The following is a 22498-nucleotide window of genomic DNA, read 5'->3' as shown; positions in this document are numbered from 1 at the left end:
CTGAATGCTGTTTTGCATCATAGAGTGTTCTCTTTTTGTGACCTGCCGCTCAAAACACCAGCAGAATTGTGAGGCAGCAGTGTTCCATGAAAAGCCATTGATAAGAAGTTGGCATTCCCCCATAAATAAATTCTCAAAATACACATAAGTGATCAGTGAGTCTTTTCTTCAGCTGCAGCAAAGATAGCGAGAAAAATATGTTTGCATTTATGATTGAAGGGAATGCAGGGAAAGAAATTTGCTGGACGGTATCTGATGGAGCGGAGTGACAGGGGAGACTCTCGTCTATAAACCCAAATACATTAAAGAGGTTTAAAATAAGGCTGTTGGAGTGAATCTGAGTCATTTCACAACACAATAGCAAAACGACACAAGGAGCTACATCTGCAGAAATCGTCATAACAGTTATCAAACCAAACACCATATAGGAACCAAACCCACTGGTTTCAGATTTGCTTTGTTAAGACAGTTTTGTGGAGAATGTCCTAAATAGCACATAAAGTATATATGGTAAATAATTATTTCAAAAAAACGAATTTCCTAATAAGGGGTTGAGGGTGTAATGTTGATTTTAATATTTCAATTCATATCATAATTTGTGGTTGATGACACGATTCGTAGTTAATTTGGTTCATTATGAATGATCTGATTCACTGACCCATGATCGATCCAGGACATTTTTAGCCAGTAATTCAACCAGTGTGACTTAGATGAGTACCTGGGTACTGAACAGTGCAGGTTAGGTTTTCCATTTTCCTTCTAAATATAACATTCCAAATCATCCAAACTGAACATTACTAGAACATTCTATTGCACTGTATGGTCACATGTCTTTGCTAAATTGGACTGTAATGATGGTTTGGTCATTTTATTGCTGACATCACACGTGCGTCCTCTGCTGTTAGGTACTTGGTTCCTCCTACATTATAGTGAAATAAACCCACTTCAATTTATCTGGTATTTTTCCATCTTGATACAATCAATGAATTTTGAAATTATTTTATTATGGTCAAATAATTGTTACACCCGTAACAAGGATAGAAAACTACATGCATTGCTAGGTTTTTGATGTAGCTGAAGCTTTTGAAACATTTTCAAATAATCAAACACTGGTAAAGTTGCATTTTATCGAGGTGATATAAAGTATAATTTAACAGGTAAAAACCAGAGAAAAAGTTTTTTGATTAATGTCAGGACATTGTTGGGTTCTCTCCATTGACTGTATAAAGAACTGGATGGAGCGCATGTGACGTTACCCAAATAGAAACCACCACTTCCGGCTCCAGCAAAATGAAGCCGATTCAGTTGACAATTTTCCCCAATGCGGATGTCATCATGTTGGAGCCAGACGACAGTGATTGGTCCGAGTGGCTTGAGTCATTGTTTGTATGGCAACTACTGTCACCAATCAGGAGTGAGCTTGTTTTGAAGTCCACACTGCTTCCACTGAAGGTGGGCTAGGGAGAATCTGTCAATCAAAGGTGGGGGCCAGCGGGCACCACATGCTTTTACTGAGGGATCTCATTGGTCAGTTTATAACTTGAAAAACTTGCGATACAGAAAAAATAGAATGAAAAAAAATTATGATTAGTAAGAACATGTTAAAAAGAGTCAAGTAGAATGACAGAGTAAAAGCTGTTTATTTCTCAATAGAAGTCTATGAGAATTTGGCTTCTTGGAACCGGCAGGAACTTCCTGTTTGGAACGCAAGGGAGGAGGGGTCACTTTGTCCAGTTCTCTTATACAGTTAATGGTTTTCTCATTGGCTTTTTTTGTAGACAGGTATGGGCGTAATTTGTTTATTTGGTTCAGACGTGTAAAGTTTTTATCAAATATGTAGTTTGGTTTGTACAGTTTCTCAGTTTAAGACACATATTCAATAGTAAGGTGTGATTTTTTTTTTTTTTCATTTATTGACAGAAGTCAACCAAATACTGGTCTTGTTTAGATTTTTGCTGTGATCAGTTCCGCATTTCTTTATTAAACAATCATTTCATTAGCTTTAAAGGTCAAGATAGTCTGAGTTGCTGCTTTTCTCATTTAAATATTTTTCCCATCAAAATGACACAGGGCGAATTCCTATTAATCATGGAGCATACTAATAACTTTTCCTTTTTTATTATTGAAAAATATATACAAAATAACCTTTAATTTGTAACCAGTGAGTCATTCCTCTATTTTTCCAACTTTTAGTCCAAGTCCAGTACGCTTTTAAGGCCACTCTTGCTGGTATTTTCATGTTTATTAAGCATTTATCTGTGACTGTTTGGCGCATTATTATGAGCTGCTGCTCCACTGAAGTAGTGTCTGAAATGCATTAGCATCTGGTGTTCCCTATCCATCGCTGAGTGTTCTGCATAATTAATTTTATGCTGGGTTTTACTTTGGGAGTAAACAATTAGGCGGTCTGAACACAGCATTGGATGAATGAAACAGAGCTGAAATGCTTAGCAGGGTTTGCTATAAAAGCAAGCTGACCATGTTTGCTGCATCAAAACCAATGCAGACTGTCAGTTGCTCAATGAAACACCACGCCAGGGTTTCTTTGAGTAACACTTCATCCTGGGGACATTTATTCAGTGAGTCAGAAGAGGTGAAGGCAAGAGTCACACTGCAGGGTAAGTGTTGTGTGTCTGGGAAAAAAAATGTTCTTGGCTGTCTTTGGTTCTTGGATCTTTAAAATGGCACCTTGTGCCTCCTCTCATTGCACAATTAACCACACATGCAGTTCCTAGAAACTTCTGCATTTCAGAATTACATTCACAACTTGTAAAACAAGAAAGAATATGTAGTCGAAGTTTCCAAATTGCTTGTCAGGCAAGGAACAAAAAGCCTGAGATCCAGCTCAAATCTAAAGTATACTAATATTTCATTGTTATAACTGTTTTTTGTCAATAAATATGACACTTTTGGGAAGCTTGTATTATTTCTGTCAGGTTGGTAGGGCTGGTGAGCATGAAGGACTGTAGGCATAGCATGAACACATGGCAGAAGGGAGTCAGGGAAGAGACATTGATGGACCAGCACAAGAGGAAGGCAGAGACAAGACTCAAATACAGACAGGACTGACAAGACACAGGTGACACGATTTTTGATTTTTGATTTTTGATTGGAAATGGTTTATTTCAAGCAATCAAATAGGAATAATACACAAAAACAATACAATCATCAGTTATACATTCATACAATAACTAATCAAACTTGAATGAAAACTTTATTAATCCCAACGAGGAGAAACTCAGTTAGAATAATTAGACATAAAATTAAATATTGCTTGAAAGGGAGTGGAAGGAAGCGAATTTATATAATCCCACCCCTGTTCTACTGTAACCATTTTATTACATGATTTATCAATATCCGGTTCCTAGCTTTTATCAGACAGAATTAAGAATCTTGAAGTATCAATAAAGCACATGATGAAGATGAATTACTTAAATTATTTTGTAAAAAATAACTTTTAGAAATCAACATGGCAATGAAGTATCCAAAATATAAGAAGATTATGTTACTTATAAAAGTCATGATTAAAAAATAAAAATAATACTATATCAGTAAAATAGACATAACCCTGTTTCAGGAATTTTCATAGCAAAATTTGATCAAGTATCAGAAGTTAAAATGTGCAAAATTATGTAACATTAGGAAAAATTCATGAATCAACTTATCAAATTTTTTGGAGCAAGTGAAGATATATCATTAAGTCAATCAATTTGACAACTTTCAACAATTGATTAATCATTTGTTTTATTATTTTTTTGTATTTTTATCATTTTGTTTGCTTTTTTTATGATAAAGTAATGCTGTGAAGTAAAATAAAAAGGGTCCATATTTGTCGAAAGACCAAGGCTGGTATTTCTTCTTCTGCTGATTAACAGCCGTTCTTCTCGGTTTAAAACAAAGCTTATAGTTCTCTTTGCTCTTATGTCTGCAGACATTAGATAGAGGTCCATATCCTTCTTCAGCTGATATCAGCGGCGCCTAAGAGTTGAGGTCAAGTTGTCTGCATGTCAGAACTTTGCTGATAATCAGGTCACTTCAGACTTATGGAGAAAGTGTTGAATCCAGGCGTCATATTTCTTGAAATTATTTGGCTCTTTGATTTATTACTGCATGTTGTTTCAGACGACCGTGATCAAACACTTCTCAAAGTCCTTCATGGTGATCAAGAGATCAGGAGAGATTGGAACCAGGGAAGTAAAACTCAAAAACATGACATGCAGGGAACCTTTCAAAATAAAACAGGAAACAGAACTCAAACATGACAAAAAACAAAACGAAAAGCAAAAACCAATGCAAGGAAACCCAAACCATGACAGTTTCCTTTTAATAGTGTCACATTTGTTAGAAACATGCATTTGTAAGATAGGTTGCATCCATAAATTTTTGGCAAGTACCATCCAATTTCTACTGACATTAGCTCTGGTTTGGTATTGGAAGCTTGGAGAAACAAGACATTTTGGAAATGTACAACAATTTAACAAACGGCAGTCTCAATAGTGTGTAAAGGGAGCACACAAAGTCAGTTCAGTAGGGTTGAGCGTAAAGCAATGGCATCTTCTCTGGTCCCATGGATTTATCCCACCCATGGTTGTTCGTTTCCAGACAGCAAAGACCCAATTGTAGGACTGAATTTGAAACCATATCAGAAGTTAATGTTTGGCTCCTCTGGCATCTCCACCAATTTCCTCATGTATTGGACCATGCACCTATTATCTTGATTGTCATTATGATTGTCATTATATGAGCTTCTATGTTGTTATTCCAGGTTATTGGTCAGTTGTTTAGTTTTCAGCCTTGGTAGTCATGCTCCACCACTCTGTTCCGGCTGTCTCATGGTGTCTTCCATTTGTGTTGTACATCTTCAGTCTTAAGTTGTGATAGCAGTTGTTGTTTGTGCATGTTGAAAAATTGAACTACTAGTTGCTTTGTAGATATGCTTGACTGATGTTGGTTGCTCAATGCACCCCCTGGGAATTGAATGCTGGTTTCCCGTGTGCCAGTCCTATATCTTATTGAGTTATTTTCCTTATTGTCCATAGAATTCACGAAAAATTAAAAAGGTTTGATTTATCCATGAATACATTTTTGGGGGGGGCTGTTTTCATTTTTCTTTTGTTTAAATCAAACAAACTCCTTGACTTATCGCCTTTGCCTTCCATCACAGAGCATTTAGGAATTCTTGAAATGTTTTTGCATCTGAAAGAGATTTTATTTGACTGTAAAAAACACATTTGCACACGGTTGTCTGGTTCGCAGCTGCCAGAATGGATAGGCATTTTGAAAATGGTGGGGATTAACGACGAGGCACTCATCGTGTTCATCTTCCATCTCCTTTAATGATAGCAACGCTGTCAGCATGTTTCTAAGTGGATCTGAGTGACACATTGGCTCTTCATGCGTTTCCATTGTGTAGACCTTTGTCTCCGTCCAGGTTGAGAAAACCATTACTCAGCCTGTTAAAACAGGAACTGGCTTATTTACAATGGGGTTCCATTGACTTTAATGATTAGTTACTTTTTATGCCACCCCACCACAGGAAGCAGCATAATTTGACAGGCTCTTTGTGTAATACAGTATGTGCTTTGACTATGGGACATAAGCTGGGTCTGTTGCATCCAAACTATGATGTCACACAATAAGAGTGTGGCAGTCAATATGTTTGACAGCTGCTTTTATTGTGAAATTACTTCACGTTTAATGATGCATCATTTGCAGACACTTCTTTAAAAGCTTAAATGTCTTAATACGGTTCTTTTATATTGTGCTAAAAACCAACAGATTTAAGCTCTGCTTCCACAAATTAGCAGAGATTCTACCGTAATTGAGCTTGCCATTAATAGTGCGCTTTGTGCTCTCTGCTGTGTGCCAACATGGAGATGACTGGGCATATTGTCAAAAGGGTTATAACGGGAGCAGCAGGAAGCTTCATCTGACCCACTACAACGTGTATATTCCAGCTTTTCACCTGTGTACTTGGGCTGGTCAGCGCCAGCGCTCATTTGCATGTCTAACAATCTGATCCGACTTTAAATGACATGAACTTTTTGAGTCTCTGATATCAAAGATGGCTGTTTGTAAGTGCCATCTGTCTCACACACACAAAAAAAGAGCACAACAACAACCCAGCCAGGCCTTGACAGGTGGCAGCAGATTAAAGTTTGCTCTCTGGTGCCACCTGCTGCTTGATAACTACACAACAGTATTTAATTAATAAAAAGCTGGCTTTCGTAGTGAGAATTATTCACATCTCCTAATTGCAGCAGATTAAATTTAAATTAAATGTATTAATAGCTAATGATTTTTGTGCAGTCTCATGGGGTTTGGACTTGAAATACCAGTTTATTTTCACTGTGATGCAGAGCTGCAGTGCAGACAGTGCCTCTGTTTTGGCATGTTTTTGTTCAGCGGGGTCAGACTTAATTTTTTTTGCTGGGAAAGAAACAAACCACTCCCAAAACCTAAAAAGTGCCAAGGTAAACAGACAAGTTCTTATAAGATTAGTCAACTGTGCACAGCTTAAACATATCATACAACTTGATACAAACCATGTAGGATTTTTGCTCCTCAGTCATAAAAACTAGGTTTTGTAAAAATCTGTCCAAAAAGTCAGATTTGAAACAATTTTGCCTCCAGTATGAACACATTTAGCCTTAGGCTGAATCTTAATCCCATTTTGGAGCTGTTTTTTTGGGGATTGAATGGTAGATCTGTAAGTATAAGAACTGAAACAACCCCCACAAGTTTATTTCTTCAACCAAAGGATCCACCTCTTTACTTTTAGCCCTGCAGCATTTCAACCTTTTGACTATTCTGGTGTCCCTGACTGATAGAACAGCTCTACAGCATAGTAAGAGGAGAAAACTAAGAAAAAAAAGTCAAACATCCTTAGATTTTGCACATTTGGACTTTAATATTGAATAATACAAACTGCAATTTTAAAATAAATCCTTTTACATTAATTTTTTGTCCCAAAAAATGAAATGAGATTCCTATACATAGAAACGCACAGAAGGGTGAAAACAAATGAAAGAACCTCTTTTTTTATTTTTAAGGAACAGATGAGTTATTCCTTTTTATTCTGAACTTCCCAAAAATAAACAAATTAAATTATGGTTACTCATTTTATTATAGTAATTCATTTTTATTTTAGTAACTGTTTTAAAATATATCAATTTCCCCAGACAAACCAGAAACTCCTGACCTACAGAAACAAGACGTTTAATTGCTGTGTGACACATCATTGGCTACAGTACTTTAACTACTGAGTCCAGCTAAAGCTTTACCCGGCTGACAGTTGAGGGCACAGCCTGTTTGTGAGCAGACGTGTGCTTGAATGAATATTAATGAACGGGAGTAAGAGGCGCTCTTAAAATGCACGTTTGCCATCAGATAAAAATCAATTGATCACTTGGCTCTGTATGATGGTCTCTGAAATGCCTTTAATCTCATCCCAAAGACTCAAATTGCTGAATCTATTTGCTTAAAACATTTGCTCAATTTAAGGAGCGCCAAGTTTAACCTTGTAATGGGTCAACTGGTGGATGACGAGTCCGATCTGCATACCACCGAGTGATTAACTGAAGAGAATTGGGTAATGTTGCCTAATTGGTTTAGTTGAAGTTAAACTGTTCAGTCATCTTTAGATGCAGCAGCTTTGTTTTACTTTAAAGTCAATGACCCGTTTCTCCTTCATGCTCTGGGCATAAGTGATGTCATGGCAACTGAAACCCTCGTAATGAGGGCGTTTACACATTCATGGACCATTCCCTCGCTTATGTGCTGTTGGACGACAATGTTAACATTATAATGCAGACGTTCCCTCGCATCTTGTTGATATGCTTAACCCAACCCAGCAGAAGGAAGAGCAACAGAGTATCAAGAATTATAAAGCGCAGCATGCTGGGAACGGGCCGCCTGGCTGCGTGCATCAGTCTGTGAATTACAGTCCGTGTGAACGTCCTCAGTACACGACGCGCTTGAGAAATTTGGAGAGCAGTTCGAGACTCAGCTCAAGTCGTGTCATAATTAACTCGGCACTGAGCGACCCTTCTGTTCAGCCACTGGAGAAAATCCATGTGGACACCCAACTGTGGCACTTCAGTGTGAGCATGCTGCTGGGGAGCAGGGCCCATCACCTTTGGAGGAGCAGTGCTGATCGATGTGAAAACAGCAAAGCATATGGAAAAGTTTGGAATTTCTGCAAAAGCGTTTTTTTTTTTGCCATTGTACTTAATTTAAGGCAGGTTAGACATTTGGATTATGATTAGACACTTCATTAGACTCCTAATAATAAGCCTTGCTAACCTCTGCTAACTCGAGTACAAATCTTTACCCAGAGCTTTCTTTAAATCCAAAAGGAGATATGACTTTTACTTCTGGCTCACATTATTAACCCTCCTTAAATTGGAATGTGATTCTGCAAGATAATCACGTCCCTTAAGATGAATTATGACCACTTTTTTCCCCTTTTATTCTGCTGAACAGGAGCAAAACAGAGACAATAGAAGAAAGAACTTTAAAAAAAAAACACAGGAAGAAAAAAAAAGAAACAGGCAGCATATAATACAAAGAAGAAAAAAACAAAACAAAGGCTGCCCAAATACTTGAGAATTGATGTAAAAATAAAAAACCCGTCTACCCGTCTCCATGTGAATAAGACTCAACAGCTCTTGATAGCCTTGCTAACATTGCTTGTGTCACCGGGGCTCTTGAAGAACACCTCCTGCTGTTTGATGGCTTGTGATTTGTTGGGCAGTCTCTGTGCTTTCAGCACACATGCAGGCTTATGTACAGATGCATGAACCTGCATGGTCTGAGCAGCCTTTGAAGTGGTAAGACTCCAGCATCATGATAGCATCTACCAGACATCAGCTGCAGGATTAAGAGCTGGGGTGTCAGATTCATCGCAGAGGCAGACAGAATGACTGACATTTCTTAAACACACGCCATAAAAAAGCGCTGAGTAAAGTTGTCATTTAGAATTATAGGGCTTTAATAAGAATTTCGGATACCGCACAGTTTTATAGAATTTTTCGCAGTGGGTTAGCTTTAACAGAAGCAATTGAGATAAATTTGCAAACGTGTTAAGCAATGATTCAGGAAAAAGCTGCTTTTAAAAAAGGAAACCTTTTTGGAGAAATCCATTATAATAATCAGAGTTGTCATTTTTGGGGTGCCGGCAAAGCAGTAAAGCAAGCTGATGAACTCTCCCTGTGTTTATCAATGCATTTTAACTCAATTTAAAAGTGTAAAGAAAAAAAAGAACATGATTTTATGTATTTTAGGAAATGGTGTCTTTGAATGTTTTTTACAAAAATACACAAAATGATACAATTAGCTTTTATGGGCAGGAGTATTTTTGTGTATCCATGTGATGCTAAAATCATAGTTGTCGAAGAAATGGGCAGATACCTGGACTCTGATATCGCTAAGGCTGTATAGTTTCATATGACTCTTGCCTGCAGCTGCATGTTTTGTTTGCCAAGACCTTAAAATGTCTAAACCTTTCAGTATCAATGAAATTATTTTCCTTCCCCTTTTTACATCATTACCACTGTTTTTAATGGATCAAAACTGAATTTAGCATTAAATCTCTTAAGCTTTTTCTCTACATTCCATCTCTTCTTTCACAGCTATGCAAACCGCTTGAACTCGTTTCCTTGAAATTCCTCCCCTTCATAAGTACCAGGTATCAGAGGGTTGGGCTGAGCAAAAATAACATATGTAACTTGAGTGTAAGGACGAATTTTCATCCATTTTATTTATCATGTGGGGGGAAAAAATCCAAAATGAGATGCTTTCAACTGGAAAAGTGAGTGATCTTTTCGGGAAAAAAAACTGTTAAGCTGAATTTTACCATTTCATTCAGAGGCCTGGTTGTTTCCAAACTGTTAAGAAATTAACAGCAACTGAGGCGGTCTGACAAAATAAAGCACACACAAACAACACGGGTTTTTCAGAATCAAAATAAAAATTAAATAATAGCAATAAAGGACAGTTGTTATATCAGAGTAAAGGCTAGATACAAACTGCTCTTTTGCTTGGTTGATTTTAACTCTCTAACTTTAATTGTTATGTTTGTCTTTAGGTTTAATCATATACGGTGGCCCTGACGTGCAAATCACACCAACAAGTTATTCATTTTAAAAACATTGTAATGAGCATGACAATTTAAAAAATAATATTTTAGAAATTAGAACAAAATTCAAGAAACAAAAAAACAATTCTAAAAAAAATAAAATAAACAAGTTTCAGAAAACAAAAGTAATTTTCAGAAATCAGAATAAAATATTAAAAAGTAAACCATTAAGAAATCATAAATTTTGTGTTTTGGTATCAAGAATTTTGTTTTGATTTCCAACTGTTTTTGTCATTTGTTTTGCCTTTTTAATGACTTTTTGCGAGTGATTTGTTGGTGCGTTTTACTCTTCATATAGGGCAGCAGCAGGATTTGAACGTACACAGTAGTATATGAGTAATTGTCCTTTGCTCTTTTACCTTTATCATTGCCTTTGTTAGCTGTCGGAATATTATTAGTTAAATATAAATAACAGGAAAAAAAAAAAAAGATTCCATGTCATGATGTTACGTGGATACTGAGTGACCCAAATGCTGAAACCCGGAAGGAGATCCAGACAAAGTGGTAGGTTCTAGGAGGTTAAATTTGCCTGAAGGTGAGTAATGGCGTTTTTCTCAGGGAGAGGAGCGTCGGCTGGCTGGAGGAGTCTTGCAGAGGGAATCCGGGAGCGTAGTTCGTGAGACCAGAGGACCGCGACCAGGTGAGTACCAGAACTGGATTTTCCTGATGCAGAGCAAGAGGAGCAACGAGTGACATGAAGCATGACAGCACACAGGACCGAGACTTAGGCCAGACTAAGCACCATAGGAGGAACAACAAACTGGCGTCGACTGATGATCCACAGGCTCCTTAAGAAGGCAGAGGCAGTGATGAGGAGAGTGAGAACAGCTGGTCGCATTCAAGGCAGAGAGGGCGGGGGAGGGGGAGAGTAACTGACAGGCCACCATGACAGTCCACTTTTGTAGATAGCGGAAAGTAAAATGTAAAGGCAAATCTTTTTGACAAAGACAAAATAAATACCAGTTTGATAATAAAGAAAGAAGTTGCTTACTATCATATACATATAATTGAAAATTTATAAAAAAATAAGTGTGACCTACCAAACCATATAAGGCAGTCTACTTGACCTGTATCATCACAAAAGTGAGTGCCCTCCAGAGATCTGATGTTGCGTCTACTTAAAACCCTTTTGTTTTCCTCTGAGAACCTTCAAAAAGCAATACAAAGGGTTCCTACAGCTGAAAAGGGGGTCTTATTTGTCCTCTTTCTGGAGCGTTAGCTACTGGTGCATAAAAGACAGCATAAAAATTGATTTGTGTTTTGTAGATACACAAAAGAAACCGAACTGAATGTCCCATAGTCAAAGCACACACTGTATTAATCCGCAAGGCATAATGTCACTGTCACAAGAACAGGCTCCAATTGTAGCAGGTTTATTTGCTCAGCCAATAGTCCACAAAGCTAAATTATGGTCAGGCTTGCAAGAGTCAATAACGTGCATGAGAACATTAGAGGAGACTGGGATAGTCAGGATCCAGGTGAAATTCTGGGCTGGCAACAGGATCAGAAGCAAAACAGGGTCAGGAAATCATAAGATCAGGTCTAGATATAACCCTTGGTAATGCAAGTAGCGTGGCACAAACAATACTTCGCACTGAGTGAGGCTCAGTGCAGTGTTTTAGTATACTGTGAGTGCTTGTACATGAGAGTCAGGTGTGTGGCATCCAGGAAGTGTGCACTAGGGTTGCTGGGAGATTTAGTGTCTCCAGAACTCTGGACGGCTCCTGCCAATGACCGGAGGGGGAGACAGAATTCTGACAGTCACATGAACTAGAATGTGGTCAACTTAAATGATTAAATGATACTTTATTTACAGGTGGGAGTGAGTTGCAGTTCAAAGTGAGCAACTGTGTGGTGCTATATTCGTTTATCTGTAAACCATTTCCTGGAAAGAAAGAGAAAAAAAAAAAAAGACTATGCAGAGCTAAAAGAAACGGTCCTTAAACCTGTAGATCAGGACTGCCCGGTTCTGGTCCTCAACATCAAATCTTGTTTTCTCTGAACTGCTTTCTGCCATTTAAATGACACAGACGTTTCCGCCTTCTGCTTGGCTCATCACACATATAATGGGCATCTGTAAAAGTAGTAGGCGGTTTCTCAAAACATGCAGTAGAATTTCCGAGGACCTGCACACAGCTCTCCTTTAGCAAAAAAAAAAGAGGCTTCGCTTCAGCAGACATCTGTAAGTTTAATGTCTTTATTTCTACATTATGGCCAAAATCCATTCAAATTGCCCCTTAAGGGTAGAGTTGGAATATTCCTGCTGGATGAGGTTTGATACTTTTTCCAGTTTCTTCCTTGTTTTAAGTGATCCTTTATTGTGTTGTTCCAACAAACTACATTAAAGTGATTCAGACATGAAAATGTGTTAAAATTGTTGGTGAGGTTAACAAAACAGCAAAAAATATGTAAACTTTAAAAAAAATGTAAAAACTTTTCTCCATTAAAATTGCTTTGATTCTTCCATTTGATATCTTAACTTGCTGTTTAACTCTACAAGATGAAACAACTTCTGTTATTACCACGTGTGCCAACACGTTTAAAAAAAAAAAAAAAAAAAAAGGGCAAGGATTTAAATGATTGAATAGACCAAAATGTGGTGGTGCAATAACACAGAGGGATTTCTGGAAAGAAAAACGGCTGTAATGGGTTATTTGTCTATTATTACACTTAAAAAGTGGGTTGAATTAGAATTCACCTGTGATATTTCTAAATACATTAAAGAGGTGCTTTCTTTAAAAAATGTTAACTTTCAGCAGATCACAAGGGTGTCACTTTCATCTTTTTTATAAGAAACCAACTGATGGTCCTTTCCTCCTGCTGTTTTAGTGATTTTTATTTTTCATTACAGCTCATACTTGTCATATAAAATGCATTTAAACAAGAAAGCATTGCAAAAAATAATTTTATAAAGGAATTATAAAGGAGTTCAGCTATCCCTCCTTGGAAGACAAAAATTCAGGCTTATCGCATAAATCAGGCATGTCCAAAGTTCGGCCTGTGGGCCAAATGTAACCCGTATTCAGATTTCCACCGGCCCCCAGACTCTAGTCATAAAATAAATAATATGTAGCCCCCAGCACTTTGTAAGAGTTGTGTACAATTTCTTGATTTTAATTGGCCGTATTACATTACAAGCATTGTAAACTGCTGGTAACAATCTGTGGCTGCTTGACCTTCAGAGCCAAACAAGAGGAACAGATGTGTTCCTTTCTGTGATTAAAATAAGATAACCAATAAGATAACTCAAGATTAACATTTAAAAGTTTACAGTGAGCAAAAATATGTAACATTTAATATACTTTTTTTTCCTTCACGTTATTTTTGATCTTCATACCTGAAATTCAGTTATTTTGATAAAAATGTATTCAAAGATATTTCTGTTCAATGGGATAAAAATGAAAATGATGCCACAGAAAAAAAATATTTATTCGTTAGGTTTGCATACTTCATCAAATTTAGCTCTCTTTGCAAAAAAAAAAAAAAGGTTTGGACACCTGTGGCATAAACGGTTGTTACGGTATGCCAAAGAGGGTGTTATTTGGGTGTTAAGACATCAAAGACAAAAAACACCGTGGAGAGAAAGACCATGAGAACTAAGAAATTCTGAAAAAAAACGTCTCCTCAGAAGCAGAATAGTGACCAAGTATTGCTGATGTGGAGGTTTAGTGTCAGCATGTCAAAAAATAATAACTTATTTTAAATCAACACAGAGTTTTTGCAAAATCTCTGAAGAAACAAGATGTCCTCCAAGAAGTGCCTTTCTATACAGTGGCAGACTTAGAAGTTTGGGGGCCCAAGGCAAAAATCACATGGGGCCCTCTGCAGTGGCTGTAGTAATAATTTATTAAAGCATGTCCATCGAATAACTTCTTCACTGGCCCACTTTTAGACATTGCCAATGTCAAAAATCCAAATGTTTGGATAAGAATTCTAAAAGCTGAAAACATACAAGTGTTAAAGAAATGTATTTTATATGCATCCAACTTCCTGTTGATGGAATAGTCCATTGCTACACGGAGGCGGAGGAGGACGAGACACTTTCACATGACATCTTCAGCTCTCCCAAAATTAGTGTTCGATGTCCAGAGGCTTCAGTCTACAGAAAAGGGGAAATCAAGTGGCTGAGGCCAAGGCACACAGGAGAGCAGCAAACATTAACAAAATGGCACTGATGCACACTGGTATTCTGATCTAATCCTAACAGTTTCCTGAATAAAATACAGAGATATCTTTGTCTGATTATTATATTTGGATTAAAGTCATATTGTAGCTGAGAATGTGACGTTAGCCTGAGGTTTCACCAGACTGTGTCCTGGAGACAGGTGATGAACCAGAATTTTTAATCTGGCTCTGTTCTTCTCAGGATGGGAATATTAATCTCAGCAGCCAGGATGAAAAAATATATATACCTGAAGATCACGGCCCTGCTTTCCATCGTTACTCCCATCATCATCTACATTTGGACAAAAACCACAGTAGGCGAGCTGATTCGAAAACAACACGAACCTTCAGTTTTCTGTCCATGGATGATCTCTGAGCAAACCATCACTCCACTCAAAAATACCAAGCACCTGCTGGTGTCAGCCTACATGGACCAAAGATTAGGAGGGTTTGACTTGCGCATCATTGGTATTTTTAAAAGAGACTTAGTCGATGCCCTTTACTGCTCCTTCTGCTGTGCAGGGTTTCTAAGTGAAACTACACCTTCCATCATTTTACCACACCCTGACCACTTTGGATTTCCCTACGGCACCATGGATGTCCTGTGTCAGATCCCTGATAACTGCGATGCCACGTATGTCACCCTTCTCACAGCACCAAGCACAGTTACAACATCGGAACAACTTTGGATACCTATAAGAAACAAGAAAACCTCAAAAAAGGAGGAGAATGAATTGGACTTCACTGTCTGCATTTCTACCCTCTTTGGGAATTACAACAATGTGCTTCAGTTCGCACAAACTCTGGAGATCTACAGGTAAGAAAAGCTGCAGCATGAACTCATTTAAATCAGTTTATCCAAGAGTGTTTTTTAATGAAACCCGTTGAGATGACCATTGTTGTGAAATTGAGCTAGATAAATAAAATGGAATTGAATTGAATTAATGAGTGTTTTGGGTTCTCAATTGGCATGCATGTTGTATTTTTTCAGGTTTCCAATCAAATTATAGGAAAGTTTCTATTTATTTAAGGAAAGCTCATTAAATGTGTCAGTTCTTGATTTTTTTCCCCATTAACCCTGCAGGAATAATGTAAAAAAATACCCACATTTTTTTCAAATTAAGTCTATGTGGCGTTATTGCATTGTTTAAAAAAAAAGTTGTTGTACAACTACGCGGCGGCTTTTGAATGACATAACACCTGTGTCAGGGTGGCGTGAAGTGTGGCTAGACTCAGAGAGACGTATGTAGGAACCATGTTAAGTGTTCAAGAAAATTTCTCTGGCAAGTAAGCTGTTGGACCCTCTTTTTTTCTCTCTGTTTAAAACACGACATGATGTCAGAGGTCCTGATAAGTTGTTAGACAAAAGATAAAGCCGATTTTGAACATGGCAGACGAGAATGTGCAGCGAATGTCGCTGTGGCCGAGCACCCCCTTCAGTCTTCAACCTCCAGAACCTTTTGACTTTTCCAAGTCGCAAGAATGGGAAAGTGGATACGGTTTGAAAGATCTCACATAGCAAGTAACCTGAATGCAAGCTCAGAGGAAATTTAAATAAATACGTTGATTTACTGCATGGGGGATGAAGCAGATGACGTCATGCGTTGACTAAGCATACCTGCAGACCGACAACGGACGTATCAAAGGGTGGGAGATGGCTTCCAAGCATTTCTCATAGTGAAGAAAAACGTAATCTACAAACATGAAAAATTTAACATGAGAAAGCAGGACAAAAATCAGACTGTGGATGCATTTATTACTGCACTATAAGCATTAAAAGAACACTGTGGCCACGGTACACTTAATGACGAGGGGATACGTGATCGACTAGTGGTCGGGTCTGTCAGATAAACGCCTGTCTGAACGCATGCAGGTTGACCTGGATCTTACTCTGGATAAAACTATTAACATGGCAAGACAGTGAGGGAGTGAAAATGCAGCAATCTTCACTGTAAGGTGACACCATAACACAGCAAAGAGATGCTAAACGTATTGACAAGGTGCACTAAAGCACCAGAAAGATTAAAACCAAATCATATTCAGATATCTGACAGAGCAAATTGTGAAGGCCTCAACGCAATAAACCAAATGCACATTGTAAAAATTCATCCTAGGATCAGTGGAAGAGACTTTTGACGAATTGGCTGGAGCCAGAATTTTCAAAAGCTAGAAGCTAATATGGGATTTTGGCAAATTCCCCTTGCAGAAGAGTCAGCCAAATACAGCACCCTGATTGCTCCTGAACCTTTCCAGAACAGAATGTCAGAAGTCATAAACAGTCTAGAAGGTGTGGTTTGCCACATGGACGACGTGCTGGTGTGGGGCACAACACAGGAAGAACATGACACTCGCCTACATGTTGTGTTCAAGACGTTGCAGGAGCCAGGCATTTCACCGAACGTTGAAAAATGTGACTTGTCAAAGTGATCTTCATAGGACATGTCATCTCAGCCAATGAAATCAGTCCATTTCCAAGCAAGACAGAAGCAGTGAGAAAAATGATAGAACCAACTAATGTTTCTGAACTGAGGAGTTTTCTCAGAACAGTTAATCAGATTGGAAAGTTCATCCCTCAACTGGCAGAAAGAGACACACCTCACACTGGGTGTGGGGTATTGACCAGGCCCAAGCATTTCAAGATCAAAAAGACTATTTGGCTTCACCTCCAGTTTGGGCCATGTATGATCCAAATCATGACAACGAAGTCTCAGCAGATGCATCATATGGACTGGGGAGTGTCTTACTCCAAATATGGGGCAACGATTGGCACCTGATCCATCCACTTCTGCTTATCCGGGACCGGGTCGTGGGGGCAGCACTCCAAGCATAGATGCCCAAACTTCCCTCGCCCTGGCCACTTCCTCCAGTTCCTCTGGGGGGACCCCGAGGCACTCCAGCCGAGAGACGTAGTCTCTTCAGCTTGTCGTGGGTCTCCCTAGGGGCCTCAGCACAATGGGGCATACCCAGAACACCTTCCCAGGGAGGCATCCAGGAGGCATCCCGAGTGTCCAAGACACAAGGCAGAAGGTCGCCTGAAACAACTTCAAAGTCGATCATTTACCTCATGCCTTGGGTGTCCTGATGCCACGTGTATTGATGGACACCCTTTGCACTGGAACATGGTGTTCGTTATGGACAAACTATGACGACGACAGAAGTCCAACAACAAAACACCACTCAGGTTCAGATCAGGGAGGCCATTCCTACCCATCAAGCCCCTCCAGGGGCCACTGTCATTGCCCACGTGGGCATTGAAGTCCCACAGGAGGAAAAAGGGAGTCCCCCGTTGGGGTGCTTTCCAGTACCCCTTCGAGAGACACTAAGAAGTAACTGGGTCCTTGATTGTGCTTCTCATGAAAGGATTCTGAACTTCTCTTTGTCTGACTCCTCCCATATTAAATAATGAAACACCAGACGACAAGGAGTTGTTGGAGGACACAAATATATTGCATGTGTGGAGAGAATAATTGACAGCTTACCAGTAAGCACTTCCTACTTGGAGCACCTGAAAGTACACTAGTCACAACCAATGGACCCTACTGGGCGGAACTACTGTCACCAGTACTTGTCGGACTGCTGCTTAAGGTTGACAGGCTTGTTATCACTTCTTCAATGAGAAATGGTGTGCTCACAACTCCTCATGAAGGTCACCAAGGAATCATGAAATGCAGAGAACGTGCACAGCAGTCGATGTGGTGGCGTGGATTAAGCCACTGCCGGATCTCCAGTAAAGAGATGTCGTCCTGTAGAGCCGTTGTTGCCAACCCAGTAACCAGCAGTGTTAGTTGTGGATTATGCATCAAAACTTGTGGAATTCACTTTGCTTACGACCACAAAGACTTCAAACATTCAAACACTTAAAATCTTTGCACGCCAAGGCATTCCAGAGCAGCTGGTGACAAATATTGGACCTCAATTCTCTGGAGCTATTTTTGCATTGTTTGCACAACCTTATAAATATCATTACATCACCAGCAGCCCCTAACATCCATAGAGTAATGGTGAGGCTGAAAGAGCAGTCAAGACCATAAAAGATCTCCTGAAGAAAGCTGCTGATCCCCATCTTGCACTGCTTGCATACAGAGCTACAGTATTCCACTGCAGAATAGATACAACCCTGCTCAGCTTCTCATGGGAAGGAAGCTTCGCACCAGCTGCTAACATTTCCAGCTCTACTATAAATTGCTCTTCCAAACATAGAAGCCGTTTCTCAGCAGGAAAAAACAAGGAGGATGAAAGATGCATAGCAGTACAATCAGCGGCATCGACCATGGGACCTTGACCAACAATGAGTTGTATCGCTAGTGGAGACATGCCCGCTTGGGAAGTCTGGTTTTTTTGAATGCACCATTACTTACGTCCACATACTAATGCAATTTTTCTGATTAGAGAGCAAATCCAGTATCGCTTCACACCAAGTAACCTTCTGTTGAAATGGACAAATATTGTCATCCAGTTAGTGATGTCCCATAGTACCTACCTTTTCAGGTTTCTTCTTTAGTTTAATTTTTAACATTGTGTTTTAAATTCTGAAAATTACTTTTGTTTTCCAAAATGTTTAATTTTTTTTATTTTTGTAATTGCGTTTTGGTTTCTTGTTTTTAATGGTCGTTATCTTTAATATGTTTTTGCTTTGAGCGATTTGTTTGTGGAATTTGGGCTTCGGGGTTACCATAGTTTCTAGACTAAAATCATTTTCCCGATTAAACAGGATAATGAGCTGATGTTGAATCAGAGAAAAATTGTCTGTGGTTTTAAATACTTGTAAACTACACACCTGTAAAAGTAGAAAAAGGAAAAGAAGAAGGACCCCCTCACTGCTTGTCCAGCAAATGCATGTTGACAACATTTATGCTTTTCAACTAAAACTCTTTGTTTTTCTCTTCAGGTTGCTTGGTGTGAACAGAGTGGTGATCTATAACAGCAGCTGTGGACCTGAACTTGGCCGTCTCCTAAATGGTTACAGTCAGGAAGGTTTTGTTGAAATGGTTCCATGGCCCATCGACCAGTACCTGAATCCATCCAGAGGCTGGAACTTCAAAGAACATGGAGGAGACCTCCAGTATTTTGGTCAGATCGTCACCCTCAATGAGTGCATCTATAGATCCATGGAGCGTTCGCGCTACGTCCTGCTGAATGATATAGATGAGATCATCATGCCCTACCTACACGACAACCTGAACTCTATGATGGATATGCTGCAATCACACTATCCAAATGTAAGTCTTTCCACATATGCATGCAAAAGACAACATTACCTCTTTCAATTCATGGCAAACTCTTGCTGTTCTGTAGGTAGCAGAGTTCCTCATTGAAAGCCACGTCTTTCCCAACAAATATTTTGAGCCAAGTAGAAAATTCCATCTTCATCGATGGAGCAATGTGCCAGGAATTAACATTCTGGAGCACATCTACAGAGAAGACCCAGACTCAAACTATCATCCATACAAGATGATAGTTCAGCCAAGGTAAGGGAAAATTTCAGTTACTTATGCAACAACTGGATTTATTTATTTAATAAAGTAACTGCAGTCAAGGCAGTTTCTAACAAGCTGCCTTCGTTTATTTTAATTGAGACTTTTTGACTGAAAAGGGACCTAAGCTTTTGGCTTTGGAACAGTCTTACTGGACAGGTTCCAAGAACTGTTAGGTTCCTTTATGTCAATTTTTGCAAAACAAAACAAAGTCATAAATGCCTATTCTCAAGAGTTCAGGGGATTTGTTGATTTTACAGTCAGACAAGTAGGCAACACAATGAAAAGCGAAAATGTGACTTTAAATAAAGGGTAATACAAACCACGGATAACCAGTTGCAGTAGTCGCTGAAACCAATCATGAGCTAGCTCTGATGGAAATGTTAAAATCCAAAGTAAAACAATGAACGAGACATATTCCTACCAACATGGTCACATACATTGAAATTGATGATTCATAAGGCCAATCAGACTAAGCAATGGTCACAGACCCCACCTCCAGTCTCCTGACAGATCAACATTTGTATACAGGGATCCCTCGTATACTGTGGCTCAACTTTTGCGTTCTCAGATTTTTCAGTGCAATTTTTTGCATGATTTTTTTCAATTCAATTTCAATTAAAATTTATTTATATAGCCCAAAATCACAACAACAGTCGTCTCAATGGGCTTTGTACCAGTAATTGTAAACAAAATCATAAGGATAATGAATACATAGAATTCAATAGGTAAATTCTAAACTGAACTAACTAAACAGACTAAACTGGTCATCCCTGCCCTCAGACCCTCCTTAGTGGTAAGGAAAAAACTCCTTAACAAAAAAACGGATTCAGGAAAAAACGAAGAAACCTCAGGGGTGTCCACATGAAGGAGGGATCCTCCCCCAGGACAGACAGGCAATGTACCAGAACTCTTAGAGAAGAATTAACTTATCTAACTCTACAACCACATGTTTATATAGTACACTGTATACCGTGTCTTGATTGGGTGGTGACCTTGTCAGTCAATCTCCTCCGTGCCAAGTCTCCTGTGCAGAATGCGTTCAGTTTGCTACATTTAATATAAATATTTAATATAAATAATAGAGTGAGGCATTGTAGGTGTTACATTTATCTACTCTCTAAAATCCTTCTTTGCCTTTTGGCTGCTCTTTTCAAGGGTCACCACAGAAAATCAGTAATTTGCTTATTTGATTTCGCTTTGGTTTTTAGATCTTCTTCCTCACAAGACCCTCTGCTCTTAGCTGAACAAAAGACAGGGGCATCAAAGAACTTGACTCAATGATTAATTTTTTTTTTTTTTTTTTTTTTTTTTTTTTAACTTGTCCTGTCCAACAGCTGGGCAGACAGATGAGAGCTGAGGGCCTCTTGTGTTGGACATATTTTATTTTAACAAGAGGGGTTATTAATCTTCAGACAAACCAAAGGTATGTCTGAATAAACCCCTTTTGTAATTGAGGCCAAACTTTATTAATTTCAATCATGTCTGAAAATCTTTGGTGTTGGACCGGACGGAAAAGGAAAGAGGGGAAGAAGAGAGAGGGACGTTAGAGAGAGGGGGGGTAGGGGGTGATAATAGGAGGAAGGGGGATAAGACCATGAAGCAGCATAAAGCAACAAGTTTACTGGTTGTTAATCATTATGGTAAGGTTCAAATGTAGAAAAAAAAAAAAAAAAAAAAGGGGCGGAGCCTGTCCACACACACACTCAAATGTTATAAACACACCTGCTAGCTGCAAAAATGTCCACCTGTCGACATGTACACAAAACAGATAGTGTTCACACGCATACTTATGCCTTAAAACCAACTAGTGTGAAATATTTCAGTCATTCAGTCATGCAAACTGTTAGTGCAAAGGTGAGCTAACACCAGTGCTCAGGTGAGTGTTTATGTTCTTCTAAAATGGATGGTGGAACGTGAAAAGAAGGAGGGAGAGTGCCCAGCCATCCCCACCCCAAGACCCCCACCGCAGCAGCAGCGGCAGCCGGAATCCCCCCAACGCCACACGGGAACCGGCAGGGAACAACCGCCGCCCGGGCGACCAAGCCCGCCACCCAGGCCAGGGCCAGCAGGGCCGCCGCAAGGCCCCCAGAGCCAGAGGCCAGGGACGCACGGAGGGAAAGAGAGCGCCGCCCCAGCCCAACCAGGAGAGCAGCCCCCCCGCCGCGCCGGGAGAACCCAACGCAGGGCCCCACCGGAGAAGGACGCCCACAGCCCCAAACGAGCACCCCACCGCCACCCAGGAGTTCCGGGCATCCCCCGCCCCAACCCCAGGTACGAGCCAGGACCCCCCAAGGGAGACCCGCTCCGCACTCCAGGCAGCCACCCGCCCGGCCCACGGTTGGTCCAGGGAGGAGCGAGGCAGGGGCCCGCCGCCCCCGCCCAGGAGGGGGGAACCCCGGGGAAAAAAGAGCCCCCCCACCGCGCGGAGAGAGCACCGCCGGGCCCAGGAAGCCGGCACCCCGGGGACACAGCCGCCGCCGCAAAGGGGCCCGTACCCCCCACCAGGGAAGAGGCAGGGGACAGACGGACCCAGGTCCCACCTTCCTTGCAAAATGTGTGTGCGTGTATGTGTGTTTGAAAGGGTGTGTGTGTGCATGTGTGTGTGTTTATGTTGGGATGTATATATTGAGGGGGGAGGGGTGTGTGTATTAAGGGGGGTGCGGTTAAAATTGGCGGGTAGGGTGCTAGGAGGACATCCGCTGCTTGCTGGCAGTGATGT

General features: G+C 39.9%; 1 protein-coding gene across 1 annotated transcript; it reads left to right on the top strand.

Moving 5' to 3' along the window:
- The first annotated feature begins 2503 nt into the window (after positions 1–2503).
- LOC144981299 (beta-1,4-galactosyltransferase galt-1-like) lies at positions 2504–22113 on the top strand. The gene is made up of 4 exons (XM_020713863.3): positions 2504–2618; positions 10697–15119; positions 19191–19521; positions 19598–22113. The coding sequence occupies exons 2-4, from the start codon at positions 14506–14508 to the stop codon at positions 19772–19774; spliced, it is 1122 nt and encodes a 373-aa protein (XP_020569522.2). The 5' UTR covers positions 2504–2618; positions 10697–14505; the 3' UTR covers positions 19775–22113.
- The last annotated feature ends 385 nt before the right edge of the window (positions 22114–22498 follow it).

This window comes from Oryzias latipes, chromosome 22 (assembly GCF_053564925.1).
Source record: "Oryzias latipes strain Hd-rR chromosome 22, Olatipes_Hd-rR_3.1".
Classification (NCBI taxonomy): Eukaryota; Metazoa; Chordata; class Actinopteri; order Beloniformes; family Adrianichthyidae; genus Oryzias; species Oryzias latipes.
Note: the sequence above shows the minus strand (reverse complement) of the source record. Positions and strands in the feature narration are given on the sequence as shown.

What these genes read in the sequence shown, in the direction of transcription:
- LOC144981299 (XM_020713863.3), top strand. Translation starts at nt 14,506, where the DNA reads ATGGGAATATTAATCTCAGCAGCCAGGATGAAAAAATATATATACCTG. An exon ending in CAAACTCTGGAGATCTACAG is followed by an intron (nt 15,120 to 19,190) that starts GTAAGAAAAGCT and finishes TTTTCTCTTCAG; the next exon opens with GTTGCTTGGTGTGAACAGAG. An exon ending in TGCAATCACACTATCCAAAT is followed by an intron (nt 19,522 to 19,597) that starts GTAAGTCTTTCC and finishes GCTGTTCTGTAG; the next exon opens with GTAGCAGAGTTCCTCATTGA.